This window comes from Patella vulgata, chromosome 2 (genome assembly GCF_932274485.2).
Source record: "Patella vulgata chromosome 2, xgPatVulg1.2, whole genome shotgun sequence".
Lineage (NCBI taxonomy): Eukaryota > Metazoa > Mollusca > Gastropoda > Patellidae > Patella > Patella vulgata.
The window spans coordinates 69714802-69739357 of NC_065880.2; the positions used below are offsets into that span (position 1 = coordinate 69714802).

Here is a 24556-nt window from a genome sequence, read left to right on the forward strand (position 1 = left end):
AAAGAAATAATTATTATTGTAAAGGATCAAAGGTTATGGCAAGGTCTTTAAACTTATTGGGTAGACAGTTTACCAGTGGGTTGTTTACTGTTAAGACTTCCTTCCACAGAGTCATTGGAGAAGATATTTTACAAATGGGTCATAGTCTTAAACCGTCCTGTTACAGGGTCAATGGAAGATAGACCACAATTAATTTCCCTCATTGACTTTAATGTTAATTTTGTTCTCTTTTCCCAGCTACAACTTTTAGCCATAATTACTTTGGGCTGAAAACTTCTGGCCAGGTCTCTGTTCCAAAGCTTGTATTAGATTGACCATTGAAATTTTGAGAAACAGTAGGCTACTTCAATTTTTTGTAACTATCTGCTGCAACCAACCTCTTAATTCTGTTATCCATCAACCTCTAAACCATGGATATTCAACAAAATATGTTAATTCAAGCCTTCTTCTTTATTTCAAGCCAAAAAAGTCAATAAAAGTCCACAGGGGAGAGAAAGATTATTAAAAGAAACAACATTCACAGGTACCGATAAACACCATTGGAGAAGAAAAGTTATCTCCCTTTAGTGTTCAAGTAGTTCTTTTTACTAAACCATTGACAAAGACAGTTGAATTAGATATATTTCTCTATTTTATTCCATTACATGATACAAGCATGTGACAACCTTTCAATCCATCAATTCAACAAATATTTACGAGGTAGATAAATTTTAACTCTTGACATCTGACAAGTGGAATATTATTAAAAAAGGAATCAATAGGGAGACAGTGCAACATTTTGATTTAACCTTTATCTCTCACCACACTTTGGTTTAAAGCTATTTGGAGATTCAAAATTTTAGAACTACATTGTTACTGTTAATTTTTCATCAGATACATAAAGTCTTGGTAATCTCTGACCTAAACTTGTAGCAATTTCATATGGAATAGTCTTCAACTCATCTGCAAGTTTTGTTAATGAATGTCCCGAAGTATAGTCATTCTTCATCACATAATAGACTTTCTGTGAGTCAAGGTTATCCAGTTTAACAGTGATTGCATCCATTGAAACACGTCCAATTATAGGAAATCTTTTACCATCAATAGATGTCAGATATCCACCACCAGATGAAAGAAGTCTTCTGTAACCATCAGCATAACCAATACTAAATGTTCCTATTATTTCTTCTTCCTTACATCTGAAAAATTTCACATATGCTATACCTTTATTCAAATATGTTCTAGGATGGGTTTGGGCCTTGGGGACAGTTTAAGGATCAAAACCAGTGTGACATCGCCATACATTTTTCAGTTTATAATTATTGTCTTGCTGAGACATTGAGTCCTTTCCTTTCTAGTCATTTCTAGATGGTTCTAAAGAGGGAGGTCCTGTGTATACCATAGACAACAAGTTAAATATCGTCAGAGCAAAATTTACCTCATAGAACAATACTTCATTAGCATAGCTGGTGCAGAAAACTTGAGAAAAGACAATATTCATCAATCCAATAACACATTCAAACCCTTTGTTTTTATTACCAACATATATAATACTTGGGATATGAAATGGAGTTTATAATTAACATCTTACTTTTCTGCACCAACTGGGATAATGAAGACAGGCATACAGTGTGCTTTAAGGGAAATTTTGCCTGGACAGCAGCACTGCTGCCTACTCTTAATATCAAAATCCAATTGTCAAGGGTTCTTTCACATTCACAGCAACGTGTATTTGTCCCATCCAAATAACTAGGCATTGTCTTTGCCAGGCCCTCTGTCCTGAACCATTGAAAAGGAGAAACCATGCTGGAAATTCCTTTATCGGCCAACAAGGGGATTGATCACAGACCTCCAGGTTAGCAAGCCAGCGCCTTACACACAATGCTATCACGGCTCCCATATTACTTATGAGATAACTTTTTGACCATGTTAGTGTGAAGCATTGTTCAAGCTAAGTTTATTTGTATATAAATGAACTATAAACTACTTACTGGTATGTTTTATCATAACCAACATAAGATCCTGGTGGTAATAATTTAACTAATGTAGGTTTGGCTAACCATGATAATGCTGGTTTTAAATTCAGTGATTTGATTTTTTCTACAGTAGCTTTACTTGGATCTGGAACAAAACAAAAAGTGTCAAAACATTAAAGACACCTTATTTTTAAGTAATACATGCACATAAAACAAAACATGATCTTGCAAGAAGGGGTAGTATATATCTTCCTTTTTTCAGTGTACAAGTATTGCGTTGCTGAGACATTAACCCCATTCCATTCTAGTCATACTTAAAAGCAAGTTGACAACAAGTTAAAAAAAATTCCCTTACAGAAATCAAAATATCTTTAATTGTAACATGGGCGGGAAATCTTCTTTGTTCTTTTCGTTGAATAAACAGATTGTTTTCCCTCTAGTAGATTCGGTGGAGCTTAACAGTGCAATAACTAGACATGTTCAATGTTATTGCACCCTTTTGCTGGTTTACACTAGTTTTAGTAGAAATCATATAGAGAAATGTGGTGGGTTTTCTGTGCGATAACAACAAGCATGTTGAGCAGATGTCAATGTTACAAGTCATTTATAGCATGCTTCATTCGTTAACAGGTTTAACATCTCGGCCTATGGCCTGGATATTTAAACCTGTTAACTCATGAAAGCCATGCTATAAATATAACTTGTTAACTGGCAATAATTTGGAATCAGTTTCAACTGCCACTGACCTTCAACTATAGCAGTAACATTTGTTTTTCATACTAATATGTCCAGTTGTTTATCATACAGATCCACACTACTTGAGCAGTATACTAATATGACCTGTTGTTATATATCTTTATCATATAGATCTATATATATCTTTATCATATAGATCTACACAACTAGATATATGACCGGTTGTTATATATCTTTATCATATAGATCTACACAACTAGATAATATGACCTGTTGTTATATATCTTTATCATATAGATCTACACAACTAGATAATATGATCTCTTGTTTATATATCTTTATCATATAGATTTAATCTACACTACTAGATATATGACCTGTTGTTATATATCTTTATCATATAGATCTACACTACTAGATATATGACCTTTTGTTATATATCTTTATCATATAGATCTATACAACTAGAGCAGTATATAAGAAATAGAGATTTTAACCTGGTGGAAGACCGTACATACAGATTCCTGGCCTAACAAAATCTAAATCTGTACCATAACCCTGTATTATAGCAGCTGAATTAGCTGCATGTAGTTTAATTCCTCTACATCTGTAACACAAGTTCATCATAATAAATATATTTATCTGTTTGGTTTCATGCTTTCCTAAATTTTCAACATAAAAATATAATTGCTTGACATAGTGATATTTTATAATGTAAATACCCAGTAATTGGAAGCTTCTTGATAGACTCACTAAAAACCTTCAATATGCATGCTCCAACTTGAAGACTAAAGGGAGATATTCCATCTTAAATTTCTCGTACATTGAGGTTCGCATATTGATAGGTAAAGCTATTTATATAAAAAAAATATTTAAATAAAATAAAGACTTGAACTCCAGAGGAGTACTGATATGTTTCGGTACGTCAGGTCACGCCTTCTCCCGTCAACAATCATGTTACAGCATGAATTGTTGCCATTTGGAGTAGGTTCAAAACAAAACAAAATTTTCAAAAATCAAAATCAAAATGGCGGTTGAATATCGATTTGAAGGTTTTTTGTAAAATCCAATATGCACAGCTATGGCTGCAAACTACCCCCCCCCCCCCCCCCCCAAAAAAATAAATAAAAATTTAATATTTATGAAAACAATACGTAATTAATATTTGTATTATTGTATAGGAGTTGTTCAGATTTTAAAAAAGGCAGTCAATTCACAAAGATGAAATCAAACAAACATTTGAAGACTAAAGGGGAATAATACATTTTGTTATTTTGGACTCCGACTAGTAATCCTTTCCCCCATTGACTTAAATCTTAAAATCCATACCATTCTTTGGCTTAACCAATTTTTTTCTACATCCAGTCAAAGGAATCTACAGATTGCATTGTCATTTTTGCATAGGAATTTTTTAAAATCATATGTTTACTTTCTAATCATTCCACCCCCAAATTCTGGCAAAAAATATTAAATGCAACACTCTTCTTCTATTGTAGACCAAACAGTAAAGAAAACTTGCAGTACTAAGGGGGAGGGGCAGGGGAGAGAATTAATATAAATAGATGAGTATAAAGCTTAGGAATTACCGTAAGTCTTTAGTAGCTGTAAGAAATGTATCTAATTGTTGTTGAGTAAATTTAGGATCATCCCAGGCCTGGCTAAAATGTGTCATAACACTATGAACAGGTATCTTCAAATCATCACATTTCTGTAACAGGAATATATATCATGTGACCATTTTATTCACTGAATTCTCGTGTTTTAGTGTAGACTATTCAATTAATTATGGGGGAGCCACAGTGGCTCAGTGAGTATGGTGTTGGATCACTAACAAGGAGAAAGGTTCCTCAGGTGTTTTTAAGTCTGGTGCTGTATGGAGGGTCTGACGAGTCAAATGCTATTAGTCAATCGGATGGGATGAATTGGCATTTACTTAAAAAATAATCCACAGTTGGAATTGGATGAAGAGCAGGAGGAAATGCTACATTTGCCCCTGTCTTCATTAATCTGGTTAGTAAAAAAAAGTAGAATGTTAAAAAAACCTGTTCATTTCATTTTATTTAATGGGGTGTAATGTCCTGTTCTGCAACGACTGGACTAATAAAGACAGGCATACAGTATGCTATTAGGAAAATTTTTGCCCTACTCTTGGCCTACTCTTATATCGAATTCCAACTGTCAGTGGTTCATTTGCATGCATAACAATGTGTACACAGGACCTTGATTTTTTCCCATCCGGACGACTATACATTGTCCTTTGTGAGGCCCCTCGTCCTGCATCACTGACAGGGGGGAACCACGCTGGAAAATCCTGATGAACTTTCTCGGTCAACAAACGGATTGAGCAAGGGACTTCCACTGACCTCACTGAGCCACCCATATGTTAAGAGAACATAAAGTATTCATTGTATTGTTCACTTAAGCGGTGGACACACTAACCGAATGATTCGTTCGAATTGTTTGTCAAATTCTTCGGTGTCGAAATTCGCCTAGTGTGTCCACTGTCATTCGGCCGAATGATTCGCCTGAATCAAACATGTTTGATATATTCAGACCTCCACTGATAGCCGGGGAGGGATTATGTTTTACCCAAAACAAATTGCAAGAGAAACCAATGCAGTGTGGTTCAATTATATGTATGTCAGACAACGTCATACTCAAATTCGGCTGAAATAACATAATTAACAGAAGTCAATATGACAGTCTTCAGAAAGTTTTGGAGAGCGATATCTCGTAACCAGTGTGTTTAATGGTAGGAGAATAACCACTCTTTTTTTTTTAAATTCTTCAAACAAAAAGTAACTATGGAGGCGAAATGTGCTTAAAAAACAAATTTGAAGAAAAAAACAAGAAATGTATTTTTCACATGGACGGTTGGCTGCCAAATTTGGTAGTAGACAGGCTTTTTCCCTGTATAAACAGCACGAATCTTAGAAGATGTGACTTTTACTGTGTCTTTTATATGGTTTTCGATGTCACTGAATTTAAAGATAATTTCAAAAATCCATCTTGATACCAATTCAAAATGGCAGCCAAAACGGAATCCAAAAAGATGGATTTTAAGTTAATCGTCATGTATTCCTGTTGAATATGATTTTAGAGAATCCATGATGGTAGAAATTCTAAATTGCTGCCAAAATGAAATCCAAAATAGCAGAATTTTAATTAATCGTAATAAAATAGTATTGTCTTCATATCACCAGCGAAAATATCGTAAGATATCACCTTTATTGTGTCTTTTATATGGTTTTCGATGTCTCTGAATTTAAAGATAAATTTCGAAAATCCAACATGGCAGCAATTCAAAATGGGCTCAAAAATGGCGGATTTTATGTCAGAGAGAGAGAGAGATGGGGTTTAACAATCACTCGACACAAACTAGGTCATTTCGGGACTAACAAATGGTTCAATTTTATTTCAATAATTCGTTTGCGCGTAGGGGTCTTTAGCAGTGGGAGGAAACTGGAGGACCCGGAGAAAACCCACGAGGTTGGACAGGCAACCCTACTCCTTGTCACGTACAACCGGGGAATCGAAACACCGCCAGTTGACTCAATGACAGACCGTATGATACAGCCCGCGCGTGCTAACCATTTGGCCATCCAACCCCCCCGATTTTAAGTCAACTGTCATTTTTTCCAGATGGATGTGACTTGTAGCATGTCATTTATGTAGTTGTCGATGTCACTGGGTTCAATTCTGATCTCAAAAATCAATTTCGAGAATCCATAAGTTCAGCAGAAATCCAAAATGGCTGAATTGTATTTAATCGTCATTTGTTTCCGTTTGATATGGCTTGTAATATATCTTATGTAAGGGTTTTAAGGTTGTTGAGTTCAGTTTCTACCAAAAAACCTAGCCAAGATGGTGTAAATTAAAAACGACAATCCAAATTTGCGATTTTTGTTGTTGTGAATATTGCTTGTAAAATAACGTTTTCAGGGTTACTTAATTCAATTTGGGGTTCAAAAATTAATTTCCGATAAGATTTTTCACACATCAAATTTGTGCATAAGCTAAAAACATCAGGTCATGCCATAGAAAACATGATTTTGCAGTCAGTTTTTCAAAAGAAATTTTGCACTGGGGAGAAGAGAACCACAACGGACCCCCATAGAGTGCGATCCCCTTGCGAAGCCAGGTTCAGGAGCCTTTCGACCCCCAGTCCGTCTCTGGTATCATCTAGATTCTAGACCGATTGTAAACACAGGTTCATTTCTGTCTTTTATTCATTTCACGATAAGTTCTTGCAATTGCCACGGTAATACTGTTTTTCGCCAGCAATGGACACTAGACAACACATATATGATGCCAGGGACAGGCTGATCTTTGCTCTGTGAGGGGAACGACAGGGTTCTCTCCAACCAGACTCGAAATTTCTTTTGAAAAAAACTGACTGTAAATGGTGCTTTCTAGAGTATATCCTTGTGTTTTTAGCTTATGCATACATCTTAACAATTCATCAAAAACTACGTAAAATTCATGACTACGCAAGAACATTAACTAGTTTAGGGACCCTTGAAATTACCATACTCCTTTATTCAGTCCATCCTTGAAATGGGAGTTGAAAGATAGGATGTTAAAACGTGTTTCAAATTCCCACATTATTTGATTACTTTAATTATCAGTAAAAATACACCATATACAATAATTATTTGCATATTATTTCATAGTTATGTGTCTGTTTTATCCAATGAATAATTTATTGTTAGATCATGTAGAAAGATAGAAAGATATTGTGTTAAAACGTGTTGCAAATTTCCATATTCCATAGTAGACCTATTAGAAAAATTAACTGGACAATTTATTGTTAATTTGCGTAGAATGATATAGTGTTAAACATGTTACAAATTAACAACTGGTATATTAGTATTTTACAGCTACAATAAAGTTTATGTTTAATCAAAAATTCCAATAAACAATTCATTTTTAGGTTGAAAGGAGTGACTACATGTCATAGACCATATTTAAATGTTGTTTAAATGTGTATTTTCATAAACTTTAATGCAGATAGATTATTATACGGAAGGTCCACCTGAATAGAAAATAATATTTTGTGTGAAACGGGTGTCCTGGAAACAAATGGGTTCACTAACATCAAATATCTGGTTCTATAAATTGTATTTGTCCCTTGTAAGCTAATTCCTATGCCGAACAAACCTTTCCGTTTCATCAAAAATTCCAATAAATAACTTATTTTTAGTTTGAGGGGAAAGTTCTACAACAAGTGGTAGGCCATATTTAAATGTTGTTTAAATGTTGTGGGGATTATACCATGCGCTGATTTCCGGTATATAGGGATCCTGATCCCACACTATGGGGAAGTGGGGTTCTCTCCAAACGCGGCCGAAATCTTTTTGAAAAACAGTATGTAAATGGTACTTTCTATGGTATAACATGGTGTTTCTAGCTTATGCACATATTTTACGTGTGGCATTCTTAACAATTCATCAAAAACAACGTAAATTTATGACTAACAGGGGACCCTAAACTATGCAAGAACATTAACCAGTCCATCCCTGGAAATGATACCACAAGTGCTGTAAACATGGATCGCATAACCATTTCTGACCTAATATTAGGGCTCAAATTCTTAACAACTAGATGTATCGAAACAACTTTTAACGCACGTGAAGACAGTATCAATTTTATTTTGATAGCCGTTTTAAATTTATACCATCTGGGCTATTAAAAGTTACAAGTCATATAAAACGGAAAAAATGATAATTAATCAAAAATCTGCCATTTTGGACTTCATTCTAGTGGCCATTTTGGATTTCAAAATTAATTTTTTCAGATCAGAATTCAAAGAAATGACATTCAAAATGTGAAAGACATGTTACAAGTCGTATCCAAACGGGAACCAGCTGCTGCCAGGCAGGATACGCCCACATTTTACAGGAGATGGATAGAGAACAAGCTAAAAATAAACGCGATTTTTTGTACAATCAAGGGCAATAATTCAGAAAGTTATGGCCTGAAATGTGCAAATATCAAAAGGGACTGAGATCTTTGGGATATAAAGATATGTTTTAAGTTTCATCAAAATCAGATAAAAATTGTGACCTCTAGAGGGTCCACAACCTTGGTATTACACACTTCTACACAATTTGCGTACAAAGAGCGGCCATTTTGTCGGGCAGTTTATTTCGATTTCCCGAAATTCGAATTCAACCTTCATTATGGTGGAATGGTTGAGTATTTAAACGGTTTTTAAAATTGGAAAAAAATTGTGACCTAAAAACGCGATTTTTCGTACAATCAGAGGCCATAATTCAGGAAGTTACGATTCGATATGCGCGAATATTGAAAGAAACTGAGATCTTTGGATATAAACTTGCATTTCAAGTTTCATCAAAATCGGATCAAAATTATGGCCTTTGATATGCCAGATGTTTACACTACATGTATTTGCATACGAAGGGCGGCCATTTTGTCCAGCAGTTTTGGTCCGATTTTTACGACATTCGAACTCAACCATCCTTAGGGTGTAACAGTGATATATTCAAACATTTTTTTTAAAACGGATAAAAATTGTGACCTCTATAGTGTCCACAAGCTAAAAACACGATTTTTCGTACAATCAGGGGCCATAATTCAGGAAGTTATGGTCCGATATGTACGAAAATCAACAGGAATTAAGATATTTGGGTTATAAACATGCATTTCAAATTTCATCAAAATCAGATGAACATTGTGACCTCCTGAGGGTCCACAACCCCGATACACAATATTTTGACACTATTTGCGAACGAGGGGCAGCCATTTTGCCTGTCAGTTTCAGTCCTTAGGGTGTAACGGTGATATATTCAAACGTTTTTTTAAATCGGTTAAAAATTGTGACCTCTATAGGGTCCACAAGCTAAAAACGAGATTTTTCGTACAGTCAGGGGCCATAATTCAGGAAGTTATGGTTCGATATGCGTGAATATCGAAAGGAACCGAGATCTGTGGGTTATAAACATACATTTCAAGTTTAAACCAAATCGGATAAAAATTGTGACCTCTACAGTGCTCACAAGTCAAAAACGTGATTTTTCATACAATCAGGGGCCATAATCCATGAAGTTACAGTCCGATACATGCCAATATCGAAACCTACTGAGATCTTAAGGTGATAAACCTATATTTCAAGTTTCATTGAAATCATATAAAAATTGTGACCTGTAGAGTGTTCACAAACTATTGTGGACGGACGGACAGGGGCGACAACAATATAGGTCCACATGAAAATGTGAGCGTATAAAAATAACAATTAATTTAAAATCTGCCATTTTGAATTTCTACCAAGTTGGATTTTCAAAATTCATGTTTAAATCCAGAGACATCAAAACCCATATAAAAGACATAGTAAAAGTCATTTCTTACGACGATGCCATTTTATTGCCAAATTTGGCAGTCATTTTGAAAAAATGGCCGGTACAATGTGAAAATTTAATATTTTAAATTTGGTTTGGTCAAATGTGTTATTTTCGCCTCTATTACCACTTTGTATTGTATTGTGGCTCTCGTATGTTAAGAGAACATTAAGTATTTAATTGTATTGTTCACTTAATCTGTGTGCTCAATTTCTAACCAGTATTGAATATTAAACATCTTAAAATCTGTATCTTTAATCTGACATTCCACACTTTCAGACCCCAAGCTAAATCACTGCCAAACAACAATTATATACAACAGATTATAATAATTATAATTATTGTTATGCGGATGCCCCTACCTGAATTAAACTGTTTAATTCTGTTTGTTGACATCCATTTCTACCCATACCAGTATCAAATTTTATCACTACCGAACCAGTACTCTGATCAACAGAAAAGGTGCATCATATTAAGTCTATTTTATACCGGCATGGCTAATTAAACATACTGTGACCGAGGTCTGTCAGATATTACACGAGTCTGGAATGGTTCTTCAAATCAATACCAATTGAAACTTATAATAATAATTATCTACATACACTTACAGGATAACTGACTAGTACCTAATGCTACTAAGTCAGATAGACCTAAAAGACTAATGTATCAAGTACAATGACATATTTATATGAAAATACTTCTTATCACATGGCGCGATCAAGTGTTGACATAAACAAGCAATCAAGTATTGATGTAATAATTTACAATATAAGGAATAAAACAATGGTAAACAAGCCAACAGTGAGGCTGATGTCCCCGCCGAAATCCCGAAATAAATAGATGACACATACATGTAGTAATTAATTGCACATTTATCTTTTTCAAAAGTATCAAGCATCAAACTGATTATCAACTATATTGCATGGTGACTTATTGTATGCTAGCTTGAACTCAGCCCCTTCTTCTGACCTTGACCTTGTAGATTGATCGCATCAATTATTAATTTCCGTTCTAGCCCAGACTTTTTCCATAAGCAAATGAGATTCATCGTAGATCCCACATAAGGTATCTGTTCTAATATGCTAAGTTCTATTATGCAAAATGCAGAATGGAGAAGTGTAATGTGCAAATAACTATTATACTGTATTTTGTATTATTGAAAAGTGTAGTCTGTATTTTAACACAATTGTAAATTGTAAAACTAAAATATGTATTTTGAACTGCTGAAATAATATTGGCAACGTTATCCTAACACATGGTTCAATTTTCTTTCAATAATTTGCTTGCGCGTAGGGGTCTTTAGCAGTGGGAGGAAACCGGAGGACCCGGAGAAAACCCACGAGGTTGGACAGGCAACTCTACTCCTTGTCACGTACAACCGGGGATTCAAAACCTCGCCAGTTTTGTATATGAGATTTGACTTCACGTCAGTCTGTCTAAATCAAGTATTTTCATTGGCTGTTTGAGTAACCGCCTTGTCTGCTTCGATTGATAATAGGTCGTTCCAGTCTGCAACGCCAGACCCTCCAACAAGGAACTTTCTTGGCCTCCTGGTTAGTAAGCCAGCTCCATATTCACTGAGCCACATTTGACAGAATATAATTTATCTTAAATATTCTGTATTTACTTATGACTTTCAGTCTTTTAACTTAATTTAACTTTTCCAAAAGATTGAACAATAAGTTTATGTTTGGAAATGACAAGTTATTTAATCCTGAGGGATCATATCTTTGAACAACAATGAGCAGGTAAATAAAATGGCCCTGTAAAATTGCAAAAATAATATTACCTTGTTTTGGTTTAGGTACCAATCTGACCATGCTTGTAGAAACTCTGCCGTACATATTGTAGGAGTTAGATTAAACTTACAAGTTGTGTATATATCTTCTTTAATACAGCTTCCTATAATATATATATATACAGTATATAAAACATAAACTACAACATTGTATAATAAACCCTCAAAATATAACAATACACAATTACCTACATATATATATATATATATATAGCCAGGAGCCGCAGTGGCTCAATGATTAAGATGATGGTTCGCTAACCTGGACGTCCTGGTTTCAATCCTGGTGGTGTGGGCCGAGAAAGTTAATCATGATTTTCCAGCATGTTTTTCCCTTGTTCAGATGGCAAGGACACAGAGGTACTGTGTACTCATTGGCATGCACATAACAGAACCCTTGACAGTTGGAATTCAACATAAGAGTAGACCATCACCCACTGTCTGGACAAAATTTGTCTCATAGCACCTGTTGGCCTTGTCTCCATTAGCCCAATTGGGGCCGAAAAGTAGGATGGTAGACTCCGTTTCATTTCATGTGTCCCAAAAATATAAGTACATAGAAATAAAATATAATAAATATACTATTCAAAAAAAGTAGGGGATATTTGATTTTTAAGTGTTATTAAAGTCACCTAATGAAACTGACGAAGAAACAAATGACAAAATGAAATGAAGTTCACATTCATCGATTTATTCCAAATGATCGTTAGACTAAGTAAGGCACAGACTGACCATTATAAGGGTAAAATGATACCCGGGGTCAAACAGCAAAGTTACCACAGCATCACAACCAAGTCAGTAACAGGTAAATCCTCCTCTGTTTGCCAAACAAGCATTGATCCGACGTGGCATACTCCTAATGAGACGTCTAAGGTCATTTTGGTCCAGATTGTCCCATTCCTGTTGCAACGCAGCAGCAAGTTCTTGGACATTGGCAGGACGTTGTTGACGTTGACGTAACCTCTGTCCAAGCATGTCCCAGACATGCTCGATTGGGGAGATGTCGGGACTCAGTGCTGGCCAAGGTAATGTGGTGATGTTCTGTTGTTGGAGGTAACCTGTAACGATCCTGGCCCTGTGACATCTTGCGTTGTCATCCTGGAAGATGAAACGGCGGCCATGACGTCGTGCGAACGGCACAACATGGACTGCCAAGATGTTGTCCCGGTAGTACTGGCTTGTAACACGCCCTGCAACAACATGTAAAGCTGTTCTTCCAGCAACAGTGATGCCTCCCCACACCATAACAGAACCACCCCCAAATCGATCATGTCTGATGACGTTAACGTCTTGGAAGCGCTCGTTTCGACGACGCCACACCCTCCTACGTCTGTCCAAAAAATCAACAGTGAACCTTGACTCATCTGAAAACATCACATTGCTCCAGCGTCGATTATCCCAGTGTTGACGATCCCTACACCAACGACGTCTTGCCTGAATGTGATGATCTCTCAAACAAGGGATCACGCGAGGACGTCGGGCGCGAAGGTGACCCCTATGCAGTCGATTCCGAATCGGCTGGCCACTCACTCTCACACCAGTGTCTGTTTGAAGACGAGCGCTGATCTGATTTGCTGTGATGACACGTTTTCTCAAGGCCAAGGTACGGATAAATCGATCCTGGGCTTGAGTTGTCGCCCTTGGTCGACCTGAGCGTGGTCTGTCCTGTACAGATTGTGTATCACGGTATCTGGACCATAGCCTGCTTATGACTTATGACAGACTGAGAAACATTCATCGTCCGCGCCACAACCGCCTGTGTTGTGCCGATCTGTAGCATGCCAAGGGCACGTAACCTTTCATTTTGGGTAAGCCGACGCATATCAAAATTTGTTTTCTGGTCACTAAAACAATTAAACTGATGTTTCCACCCTGGAATTCAATGCCACAATGACTGTAACATTCAAAGTCAGAGTCGTGCAAATCTTGGGTTGGACCCCCATGATGATCCCAAGCATCACCTGCATTCCATGCGGTAGCTATTGGTGCGTTTGGGCGTCACATGTAACTGGAAATGTTTCTTCTGTTAGGTTCTATAGTGACTTTTTTCGTAGTCATTTGCATATTTTAGTATTATGCCCCCAAAATCAAATATCCCCTACTTTTTTTGAATAGTATATATACCCAATATATATAAATATATACCCAATATATATAAATATATACCCAAAAATAATATTACATACAACTGCAATTTAATTCCATATAATAGGAAGAAATAATGGATAAATAATTAATAAATTACTGATGTCCTGTGGAGTAATGTTTAATTACATAATGATAATGACATTTGGATTTATTGTTGGAGCTTGAAATATCACTGTATTGTCATCATCTTATACTCAAAGCCATTAAAAATGCAATGCCTAATTTGTGAAATATTTCTGGTAAACGTTTACTTGGACTTTCCTATCTTATGGGCATGGCACATAGGTGAAACTAGTGATGGGTCTCTTTTTGTGGAGTTCTGGGTTTGAACCCAATATCAGTTCTCGGTAATGAACTTTGTTCCTGCAAACGCAACACTTGTCTTTTTTCACGATTTTAAGCAGTCCCATGTCACACGTTTTGACATTTAAATACAGATTAAAATTTCAACATTCATCGCAGACAACGCTTCCACGCCACTGGAAGAGTTGCCGATCAACCCCGACCTGGAGTGCCACCTGTAACAACCGCTGCTTAAGATCGCAACATCCGACTAGAGCATCTGCGCAACAGGTTCCAGTCAGCTACAGATACTGCCAGGGGAACTGTTGGAACATGGTAACGTCAGATCATCCCATAAACAGTCCAAAGGCGTCTGGCTGCTCTTGGGTTTCGCTGCCGTCAACCTTACCAACCCGATCGAACACCTTTGGGATGAACTTGGACGACGGGTTCAAACTCAAGCCGTGCCACCACGAAATGTTGCCGAGTTGACACAGGCACTCCAAAATCATTGACAAACAACCCCACAGCATGTAGTGAGACATCTGTGCAAGTCCATGCCATGGTGACTTCAGGCATGTGTAAGAGCTAAGGGTGGACATACCCGATATTGACTTCAGCTGACCCCTGCATTTCATGGTTCTCTGAAGTTTCGGTTTTGTGCATTTGTAGTGAATTCTTTTATGAAATTATCCACAGATGCTTGTTATCTCCATTTTGTCAATTGTTATGTACATTTGTTAAAAGTTTTTGCAGTAAATAAACTTTAAATTTGGCATTGCATTTTTAATGGCTTTGAGTGTAGTTTTGTAGCACAGTTATTCCTATCTGGTCTGTTAGAAAGGTAGTAATAGAATTTTATAAAATAAATAGAAATGAATTAGTTATAATTAATGAAAAATTATAATACAATTTCAAAACCTCTGATTTTTTAATTGGAGTCCGATTAAAATATTTTGAAATTTGACAAAGCATCGCCTATTTCAGTTTTACAAGAATAGTCCGTCTTCATTATAGAAAATATTTTACATCGATTTTACTATTAGAATATTCTTAGTCATTATTCAAATTCAATTCAATTTAATTCAAATGATCATTTTTTGTGCATTTTCAGATTTCTAGGAATTGCATATCTTTCAAATCTTTATATTTTCCTTCTTAGTTTTGTACAGGATCTACGGTGGCTAAGTGAGTAAGACGCTGGCCCACTAGCCTGGAGGTTGCGGGTTCGCTGCTAGTGTTGGGCGAGTAAGTTCATCGGGATTTTCCGGCATGGTTTCCCCTTGTCAATAGTGCAGGACTGAGGACCTGACAAGTCGCTTGGATGGGATGAAAAATCGAAGTCCCGCGCATACATTGGCGTGCATGTAAAAGATGGCAATTGAAATTTGACATAAGAGTAGGCCATAGTGCTGCTGTCCGGGCAAAATTTCCCTCAAAGCACACTTAAAGGTGTATGCCCGTCTTCATTAGCCCAGTCTGAGCAGAACAGTAGGACACTAAACCCCATTTCATTTAGTTTTGAACATGGATTGATTTCATTACATTAATATTTTAAATAATTCCAATTTGAGACAAAAACTTGATAAAATTCTATTAGTTTTAATTGACAATACTCACCTAGAATCTGTATATATCCTGTCACACCATATTGCCTCAACTGAGCCCCCTCCCAAGCTGTGGCAACGGCAAAGTGTGATATTCCATTAGCTTCCAGGTATCGTGCTATTTCCAAACTTCCATGGCCATAAGCATTGGCTTTAATTACAGCTATCACATCTAAATATTAACAAGCCAACAGTGAGGCTGATGTCCCCCGCTGAAATCCCAAAATAAATAGATGACATATTAATTAATCGCACATTTATTTTTTTCAAAAGTATCGAGCAATCAAACTATACACTAAGTTTCATCATTCTCTATCTGATAGAATCACGATTATCTTGTCCCAAAGCATGCAGTCATCACTCTCACTTAATTAGAATTAAAGTTATCATGTCCCAAAGCATCAACCAATCAGATTGCTTATCTCTGTTTACCATAAGCAAACAATGTTCATCATCGAACTCTATCAAGGCATTCACCTAATGAACGGCTACACCAAGTTTGAACATTCTACCTCAATTAGAAGGAGCGTTATTGAGTTCCAAAGTCTCGACCAATCAAATTGCGTATCGCTCTGCTTACCCTGAGCAGAAAATGCTCATTATCAAACTTAGTCAAGGTATTACTGTAATGAAACTATACACCAAGTTTCATCAATCTCACTTAATTAGAACTAAAGTTATCGTGTCCCAAAGCATCAACCAATCAAATTGCTTATCTCTGCTTACCCTAAGCGGAAAATGCTCATCTTCGAACTCCATCAAGGCATTGACCTAATCAACACATACACCAAGTTTGAACATTCTAGCCCAATTAGGAAGAGAGTTATCGTGTCCCAAAGCATCAACCAATCAAATTGCTTATCTCTGCTTACCCTAAGCGGAAAATGCTCATCTTCGAACTCCATCAAGGCATTGACCTAATAAACACATACACCAAGTTTGAACATTCTAGCTCAATTAGGAAGAGAGTTATTGTGTCCCAAAAAGTGTGACGGACAGACAGACGGACGGACAGACAGACGGACAGACAGACGGACAGACAGACAGACAGACGGACGAACCCATTTTAATAGTCCCCTGCTTTCTTCGAAAGGCGGGGGACAAAAATCACATATTATTGTTATGATGTAAACCCACAATCAACATCTGTGTAAACAAGATGTCATCCAACTTAATACCAAAATAAATAGAGGACACTGTGACACTTACATACGTTTAACTTTTCATGAAACATGAAGCAAGGGGCAAGGGCATGTAAGGTTTATGGTTAAGGTAACAACATTTATTAATATTTTCACAAGTCTTGAGAAAATATTTTCAATTTGGCATTAAACTAACTGACTAAAATAATGCAATTTTTAGAGCACTTAAAGATGCATCATGTAAGAGCTAAATCTGTCTGATGCAGATCTTTCGTTTGGCCTCAAATGTTATATAAATCATTAATTAGACCTTTATTGACATCCCAAGCCTATAATCAATACCGGTACTCTAGACCATCACATAGTTTTGATTTTAAACGATATAAACATGATTGCCAATTAATAATTTAATTAAACCAGCTGTTGCCAGCCAAGATACGCCCACATTTTACACGTGATAAAGGGAAAGAGAACAAGCTAAACACAAAAGCGATTTTTCGTACAATCAGGGGCCATAATCCAGGAAGTTATGGTATGAAATGTGCAAATATTGAAAGGGACTGAGATCTTTGGGATATAAATATATATTTTAAGTTTCATTAAAAATCGGATAAAAATTGTGACCTATAGAGGGTCCACAACCTTCGTATTACATACTTTTACACAATTTGCGTACAAAGAGCTCCCATTTTGTTAGGCAGTTTCGTTTCGATTTTCCAGCAATTCAAATCCAACCTCCAGTATGGTGGAATGGTGGGTTTTTAAAATCGAATAACAAGCGGTTGCCATGCAAGATACGCCCACATTTTGAAAGAGATGGACAGAGAACAAGCTCAAAAAAAGAAGTGATTTTTTCGTACAATCAAGGGCCATAATTCAGGAAGTTACAATCCGATATGCATGAATATTGAAAGGAACCAACATCTTAGGGCTATAAACATGTATTTCAAGTTACATCAAAATCGGATCAAAATTGTGTCCACTCTCTAGAGGGTCCAAAACCTTGATATACAATATATTTACAATATTTGCGTACGAGGGGCAGCCATTTTGTCCGGCAGTTTTGGTCCGATTTGTACGAAAATCGGACTCAACCATCATAAGAGTTTGACAGAGATATATTTTCAAACGTTTTTTAAAATCGGATAAAAATTGTGACATCTAAAGGGATCACATCCTAAAAACGCGAGGGCCATAATTCAGGAAGTTATGATCCAAAATGTGCGTATATCGAAAGGAACCAAGATCTTTGGGTTATAAATATGTATTTCAAGTTTCATCAAAATCGGATCAAAACTGTGACCTCTATACGGTCCACAAGCATATTTTTACGCTATTTGAGAACGAACGGCGGCCATTTTGTCTGTCAATTTTGGGCCAATTTTCACGAAATTCGAACTCAGTCGTCCTTAGGGTGTAACGGTGACATAATAATACGTTTTTTGAAATCGGATAAAAATTATGACCTTTAGGGTCCACAAGCTAAAAACGCGATTCTTCGTACAATCAGGGACCATAATTCAGGAAGTTAAGGTCCTATATGCGCGAATATCGAAAGGAACCGAGAACTTTGGGTTATAAAATTACATTTCAAGTTTCAACAAAATCGGATAAAAATTGTGATCTCTATAGGGTCCACAACCTTGATATACCATATTTTTACGCTATTTGAGAACGAACGGCGGCCATTTTGTCTGTTCATTTTGGTCCGATTTTCATGAAATTCGACCTCAGCTGTTTTTAGGGTGTAACGGTGAAATAATAATACGTTTTTTTTAAATCGGGTAAAAATTATGACCTCTATTGGTTCCACAAGCTAAAAACGTGATTTTTCGTACAATCAGGGACAATAATTCAGGAAGTTACGGTCCGATATGCGCGAATATCGAAATGAACCGAGATCTTTGGTTTATAAACTTACATTTCAAGTTTCAACAAAATCGGATAAAAATTGTGACCTCTATAGGGTCCACAACCTTGATATACCATATTTTTACGCTATTTGAGAACGAACGGCAGCCATTTTGTCTGTCAATTTTGGGCCGATTTTCACGAAATCCAAACTCAGTCGTCCTTAGGGTGTATTGGTGATATAATAATACGTTTTTTTAAATCGGATAAAAATTATGACCTCTATAGGGTCCACAAGCTAAAAACGCGATTTTTCGTACAATCAGGGGCCATAATTCAGGAAGTTACAGTCCGATATGCGCGAATATCGACAGGAACCGAGATTTTTGGGTTATAAACTTACATTTCAAGTTTCAACAAAATCGGATAAAAATTGTGACCTCTATAGGGTCCACAAGCTAAAAACGTGATTTTTCGTACAAACAGGGACCATAATCCATGAAGTTTCGATCCGATACATGCCAATATCGAAAGCAGCCGAGATCTTTTGGGGATAAACCTATATTTCAAGTTTCGTAAAAATCGGACAAGAATTGTGACCTGTAGAGAGTCCACAAACAAATTGTGGATGGACGGACATCCGGACGGACTGGGGCAACGACAATATATGTCCACATGAAAATGTGGGCGTATAAAAAATTGTGACCTCTTGAGAATCCACAAACTAAAAAACAATCAGGGGCCGTAATCCAGGAAGTTACGGTCTGATCTGTGCAAATAGCGAAAGTAACCAAGATCTTTGGGACATAATTTAAGTTTCATCAAAATCTGATAACAATTGTGACATACTTTTGGTCCGATTTTCACGAATTGGAACTCAACCGTCATTAGGATGTAAAGGTGATAAATTTTAACGTTTCTTAAAATTGGATAAAATTGTGACCTCATAGAGGTTCCACAAGCTAAAAACAGGATTTTTCGTACAATCAGGAGCCATAATCCAGGAAGTTACAGTCTAATATGCACAAATATCAAAAGGAACGTTGATCTTTGGATATAAACATACATTTCTTGTTTCATCAAAATTAGATAACAATTTTGACTTCTAGAGTGTCCACAACTTTGGTATTACATACTTTTACACTGTTTGCGCCCTTTTTGTTTGGTAGTTTCGGTCAGATTTTTACGAAATTGATGTTTTAAAGGTGATATATTAAACGGTTTTTAAAATTGAATACAAATTGTGACTTCTAGTGGGTCCTCAAGCTAAAAATGTGATTTTTCGAACAATCAGGGCCCATAATCAAGGAGGGGATCAAGTGGCTAAGTGGGCAAGACGCTGGCTCGCTAGCCTGGAGGTCGGGCGTTCGATCCCTGCATTGGCCAAGAAAGTTCAGTCAGATTTTCCGGCATGGTTTCCCCTTGTCTGTGATACAGGATGGAGGCCTGACAAGGAAAGTTGTCTAGTCGTTCGAATGGTACGAAAAACCAAGGTCTCGTGTACACAATGGCGTGCACGTAAAAGATCCCTTGGCAGTTGGAATTCAATATAAGAGTAGGCCGTAGCGCCGCTGCCAAGGCAAAATTTCTTTCATAGCACACTATATGACGTATGCCCGTCTTCATTAGCCCAGGTTAGGAGCAGAACAGTAGGACGTTAAACTCCATTTCATTTCATTTCATTTCCATAATCAAGGAAGTTACGTTCGGATATGCGCGATTATCGAAAGAAACCAAGGTCTATGTGATATAAACATAAATTTAAAGTTTCATCAAAATCGGATAAAAATTGTTGCCTGTAGAGGATCCACATCCTTGATATACCATATTTTACACTATTTGCGTATAAGAGGCATCCATTTTGTCTGGCAGTTTCAGTCCAATTTTGACGAAATTCAAACTTAACCATCATTAGGGTGTAACGGTGATATATTCAAATGCTTTTTTAAATTGGATAAAAATTTCGACATATAGAGGCACCTCAAGCTAAACACACGATTTTTCGTACAATCAAGGGCCACAATTCAGGAAGTTATGATCCGATATGCGCGAGTATCAAAAGGAACCAAGATCTTTGGGTTGTAAACATGCATTTCAAGTTTCATCAAAATCAAACGAAAATTGTGACCTCTAGAGTGTCCACAAGCAAAAAACATGATTTTTCGTACAATCAGGGGTCATAATCCACGAAGTTATGGTCTGAAATGCACAAATATCAAAAGGGTCCGAGATCTTGGGAGATAGATCTATATTTCAAGTTTCGTCGAAATCGGATAAAAATTGTGACCTGTATACTGTCCACAAACAAATTGTGGACGGACAGACAGGGGCAACATCATGAAAATGTTGGCGTATAAAAATGGATAATTGAGATTTTGTTTATTATCATAACAACTGTAGCAATGGCAATCAAGACTACATTGTACTTCAAACGGCTATAACTCTGCTCAGAATGAAGTGATTTGACTGAAATTTCAACATATCCCCTTATTCTTTAACTATTTCCATTGAAGTGGAACTTGCACCTTAAATTCCATGTTGAATAAACCAAGTTTAGGGAGTACTGTGGGTGGCTCCTCCCCACATCCACCACTGGCGCAACTTAAGAATTGGGTTTCTGGGGTCTCCTAATCGAGCCATACACCACTAGCACCCCAAATCTTCAGTATCTTCCATGTTGAACAAAACCCACCTTAGCTCCCGAACCAATGTTTTTGCCGTATTGATGGAGTTAACATTATTTTAAAAACATGGAACCCCAATGTTTTAAGAATCAATCACAAATTGTGGGGAAATAGAGAACTTATTCATATCAAAAATATAATTACAAAAACAACAAAAATTGTACCGTGTACCTATTAATTATATTTTGGGTACTGGTGACCTGTAGGCATTTCAGGAACACGCTTTGGGAAACCCTGGTCTATAATAAGGTATCAAATCATGCAAGCAGTGGTGTAGTGGGCCAGTCACAGAAATTACGCGGCAAGTTTTTATTAGTTGCCACAGAAAACATCAAAACTTGAAAACGACCAAAAAGAAGCTTTACTGACTAGATAGTTGATTTGGGGTAGTAGCATCAATTGCTTTATAATTATATATACCGTAGCCAAAATTAGCTAATCACACATTTCCAATATTTGCTTATAATTATAAATCTTCCATGTATGGACAAATTGCAAAACAAATTGCAGTTGACCTATATGAAACAACGAAGAACTGCGCAACTACTATTGGCTTATAACGTAACCACTATAGCCCCGTGTCAAAAACTGCGATTCCGTTTTTGGCACCAGCAACAATAAAATAGTGCCGACTGATGTTCAATCAATGTACGGGCTTTGCGTGCATAACTTGCTGTCACTGCTCAATCTGCTTTGACTCTATCATCCAATCACAGGGGACGGAGAATGTTTCTGCTGTCTTGTCTGGCTTCTCAGTTCAAGAATTAACAGTAACACTAAACTTAGAATACTTCTTACTGTAGGTTAAGCCATGCCATGGTTATTGGTAGTCAAGGATTGATAAGCCAGAAAAGCTAAAAATAACCCTACCTGTTGTTTTACTACAAAACTCTCTCAACGTATTTATATTGTGTAATATGGTATCCAGATCTATTCTCAAATAAGACGAACGACCGGCTAACTCAAATTCTTTCTGTATTCCATCCATTTAGGCCCACAGAAACACTAAATAAATGGCATTAAAATATCGATCGTAATTTCAGTGGCCGAAGGCCAAGACAACCAGAACGAGACTAACACGCTTCTATGGAAACCAGCCGAAATGGATTAGATCTTTCATCGACATTCATTTTGAGACCAACATAATCTTAGTTATATCTATGGCGGATGCCTCGAATTGCCCCCGAACACAACCGATGACCGCCGAACACCACCGAAGTATCTTATCAGTTAGTAAATATTAGGTTCCTAACTAAACCGTTTGTACAAATATGAGCCATATAGGCCATGTCATTGACACCCATCTCAAAAACATCACAGAAATACAGAGTTACTTTGCGCGTTATTATTTTAAATGTGGGGCATTTCCAGTATAGCCTATATAGCTAATTCTACAGGAAATTATGGTCCAAAATATTATAGTTGTCGATGTCTGTGTACGGCTATAGAGTATTTTATTTATAATTTGATTGCATCGAAATGAAATGAAATATGGTTTAACGTCCTACTGTTCTGCTCATAACGGCTGGGCTAATGAAGACGGACATACGCCATATGCAGTGTGCTATGAGGGAAATTTTGCCCGGGCAGCGGCGCTACGGCCTATACTCTTATATCGAATTCCAACTGCCAAGGGATCTTTTACGTGCACGCCAATGTGTACACGGGACCTCGGTTTTCCGTCCCATCCGAACGACTAGACAGCTGTCCTTGTCAGGCCCTCCGTCCTGCATCACTGACAAGGAAAACCACGCCGGAAAATCTGGATGAACTTTCTCGGCCAATGCAGGGATCGAACACCCGACCTCCAGGCCAGCGAGCCAGCGTCTTACCCACTTAGCCACGTGATCCCCTTATTGCATCGAAAGGATCGACAGCATGCAATATATAAAAGTAAAACACAACAGTAGGCTACAAAAATTATGCACGGGCAAAGTTAATTAATCAAGGTATTCTATTAAACCGACATTTAGTAGGCAGATAGCCTATACATATATATGAAAACTTGATATGGGCCCCCTAAAGCAGGCTCCGGGTCAAGCAGAAGGGCCGTTAGCGTGGTTTCTACATGGCACTATGTATACTGACAAAAGGATCAGCGTCTAGTCGTTCGACGGCGGGTACGAAAATCTGAGGTCCCGTGCACACACCGTGGCAGTTCTAATTGGAAAAACAGTGTGTAGCCTACCCGTCTTCAGACAGTATAGTTGGTGCAAAAATGTAGGGCATTCAGCCGATTTCATTTCATTTTACAAAGCGCGAATCTTATGGTGCATGGCGGTCCGCTGAATTCTGTGTATGGATATTCTTTAGCGGTCGCTATAATGGATGTTTGCCGATATGAGCCTTTCCCCCATTGCCTATGATATATACCCAGTATAAACTGGAGGGATACAGTAAAATTTACTTCTCTCGGGATTGATCGGTGACTAACTATAAGAGTTTAGCGTTCCTTCTGAGCTCTTGCTCAAATCAAGAATGGCCAGCGTTCACCAAGGGAAGGTCATTTTCTTTGTCAATGGGTGATTTATTCATTGCAGGGCTAAGTACTGTCGAATTAGCATCCTTGCCAGAAGAAATGTATTGTTTGAATAAACTTTCCATTGGCTTTTCGTCATGTAAATTTCACTTTTGCATACACTTTTGCCGCGCCGAAATTCCCGAAAATATCAGATGCTTAATTTAGTACAATCAAGATCTTTTTTCGTGAGATTTGGGCAACGTAATCACTAGTATAAGGATTTGCATTATGTGAACTGTATGTTAACAGAAATGACATTTGAATTATTATTTTTACAGCAAATTGTAAATTAACTGTTAAATAGTGACCACATCGTTTGTTCCCTCTTTGGCCACCTGTAAGATTACATCAAACGTAAAGTAGAAATACAACCATATATCATTTTACATTATGTGAGCTGTATATTAACAGAAATGCCATTTGAAATAGTATTTTTACAACAAATTGTAAATTTACTGTCAAATAGTGTTCATATCGGTTATTCCCCTTCGACCACATATCCAATTTTGTGCAAAAT

The 24556-nt window shown here is 37.0% G+C and overlaps 1 protein-coding gene across 2 annotated transcripts; it reads right to left on the bottom strand.

The window, feature by feature from the left end:
- Positions 1-608: 608 nt before the first annotated feature.
- LOC126811933 (alanine racemase) lies at positions 609-22731 on the bottom strand. Of its 2 annotated transcripts, none has more exons than XR_008786124.1 (8): positions 21690-22041; positions 15855-16013; positions 11799-11911; positions 10372-10455; positions 4238-4359; positions 3149-3258; positions 1971-2100; positions 609-1178 (listed from the first exon to the last, which is right to left on the bottom strand). XR_008786124.1 is itself a non-coding variant. In XM_050537994.2 (8 exons), the coding sequence occupies exons 1-8, from the start codon at positions 22504-22506 to the stop codon at positions 845-847; spliced, it is 1170 nt and encodes a 389-aa protein (XP_050393951.2). In that variant the 5' UTR covers positions 22507-22731; the 3' UTR covers positions 609-844. The 2 variants fall into 2 exon arrangements, 1 of the variants encoding a protein (XP_050393951.2); XM_050537994.2 differs by lacking the exon at positions 21690-22041 and adding an exon at positions 22389-22731.
- Positions 22732-24556: the final 1825 nt, after the last annotated feature.

Excerpts from the sequence above, each read along its gene's own strand:
- LOC126811933 (XM_050537994.2), bottom strand. The coding sequence starts at position 22,506 with ATGGATGGAATACAGAAAGAATTTGAGTTAGCCGGTCGTTCGTCTTAT. Across the intron at positions 4,360-10,371 it reads AATTAAACAGTTTAATTCAG|AAATGTGATGATTTGAAGAT; the intron begins GTAGGGGCATCC and ends TTCCTGTTACAG. Across the intron at positions 2,101-3,148 it reads TATGTACGGTCTTCCACCAG|ATCCAAGTAAAGCTACTGTA; the intron begins GTTAAAATCTCT and ends GTTTTGTTCCAG.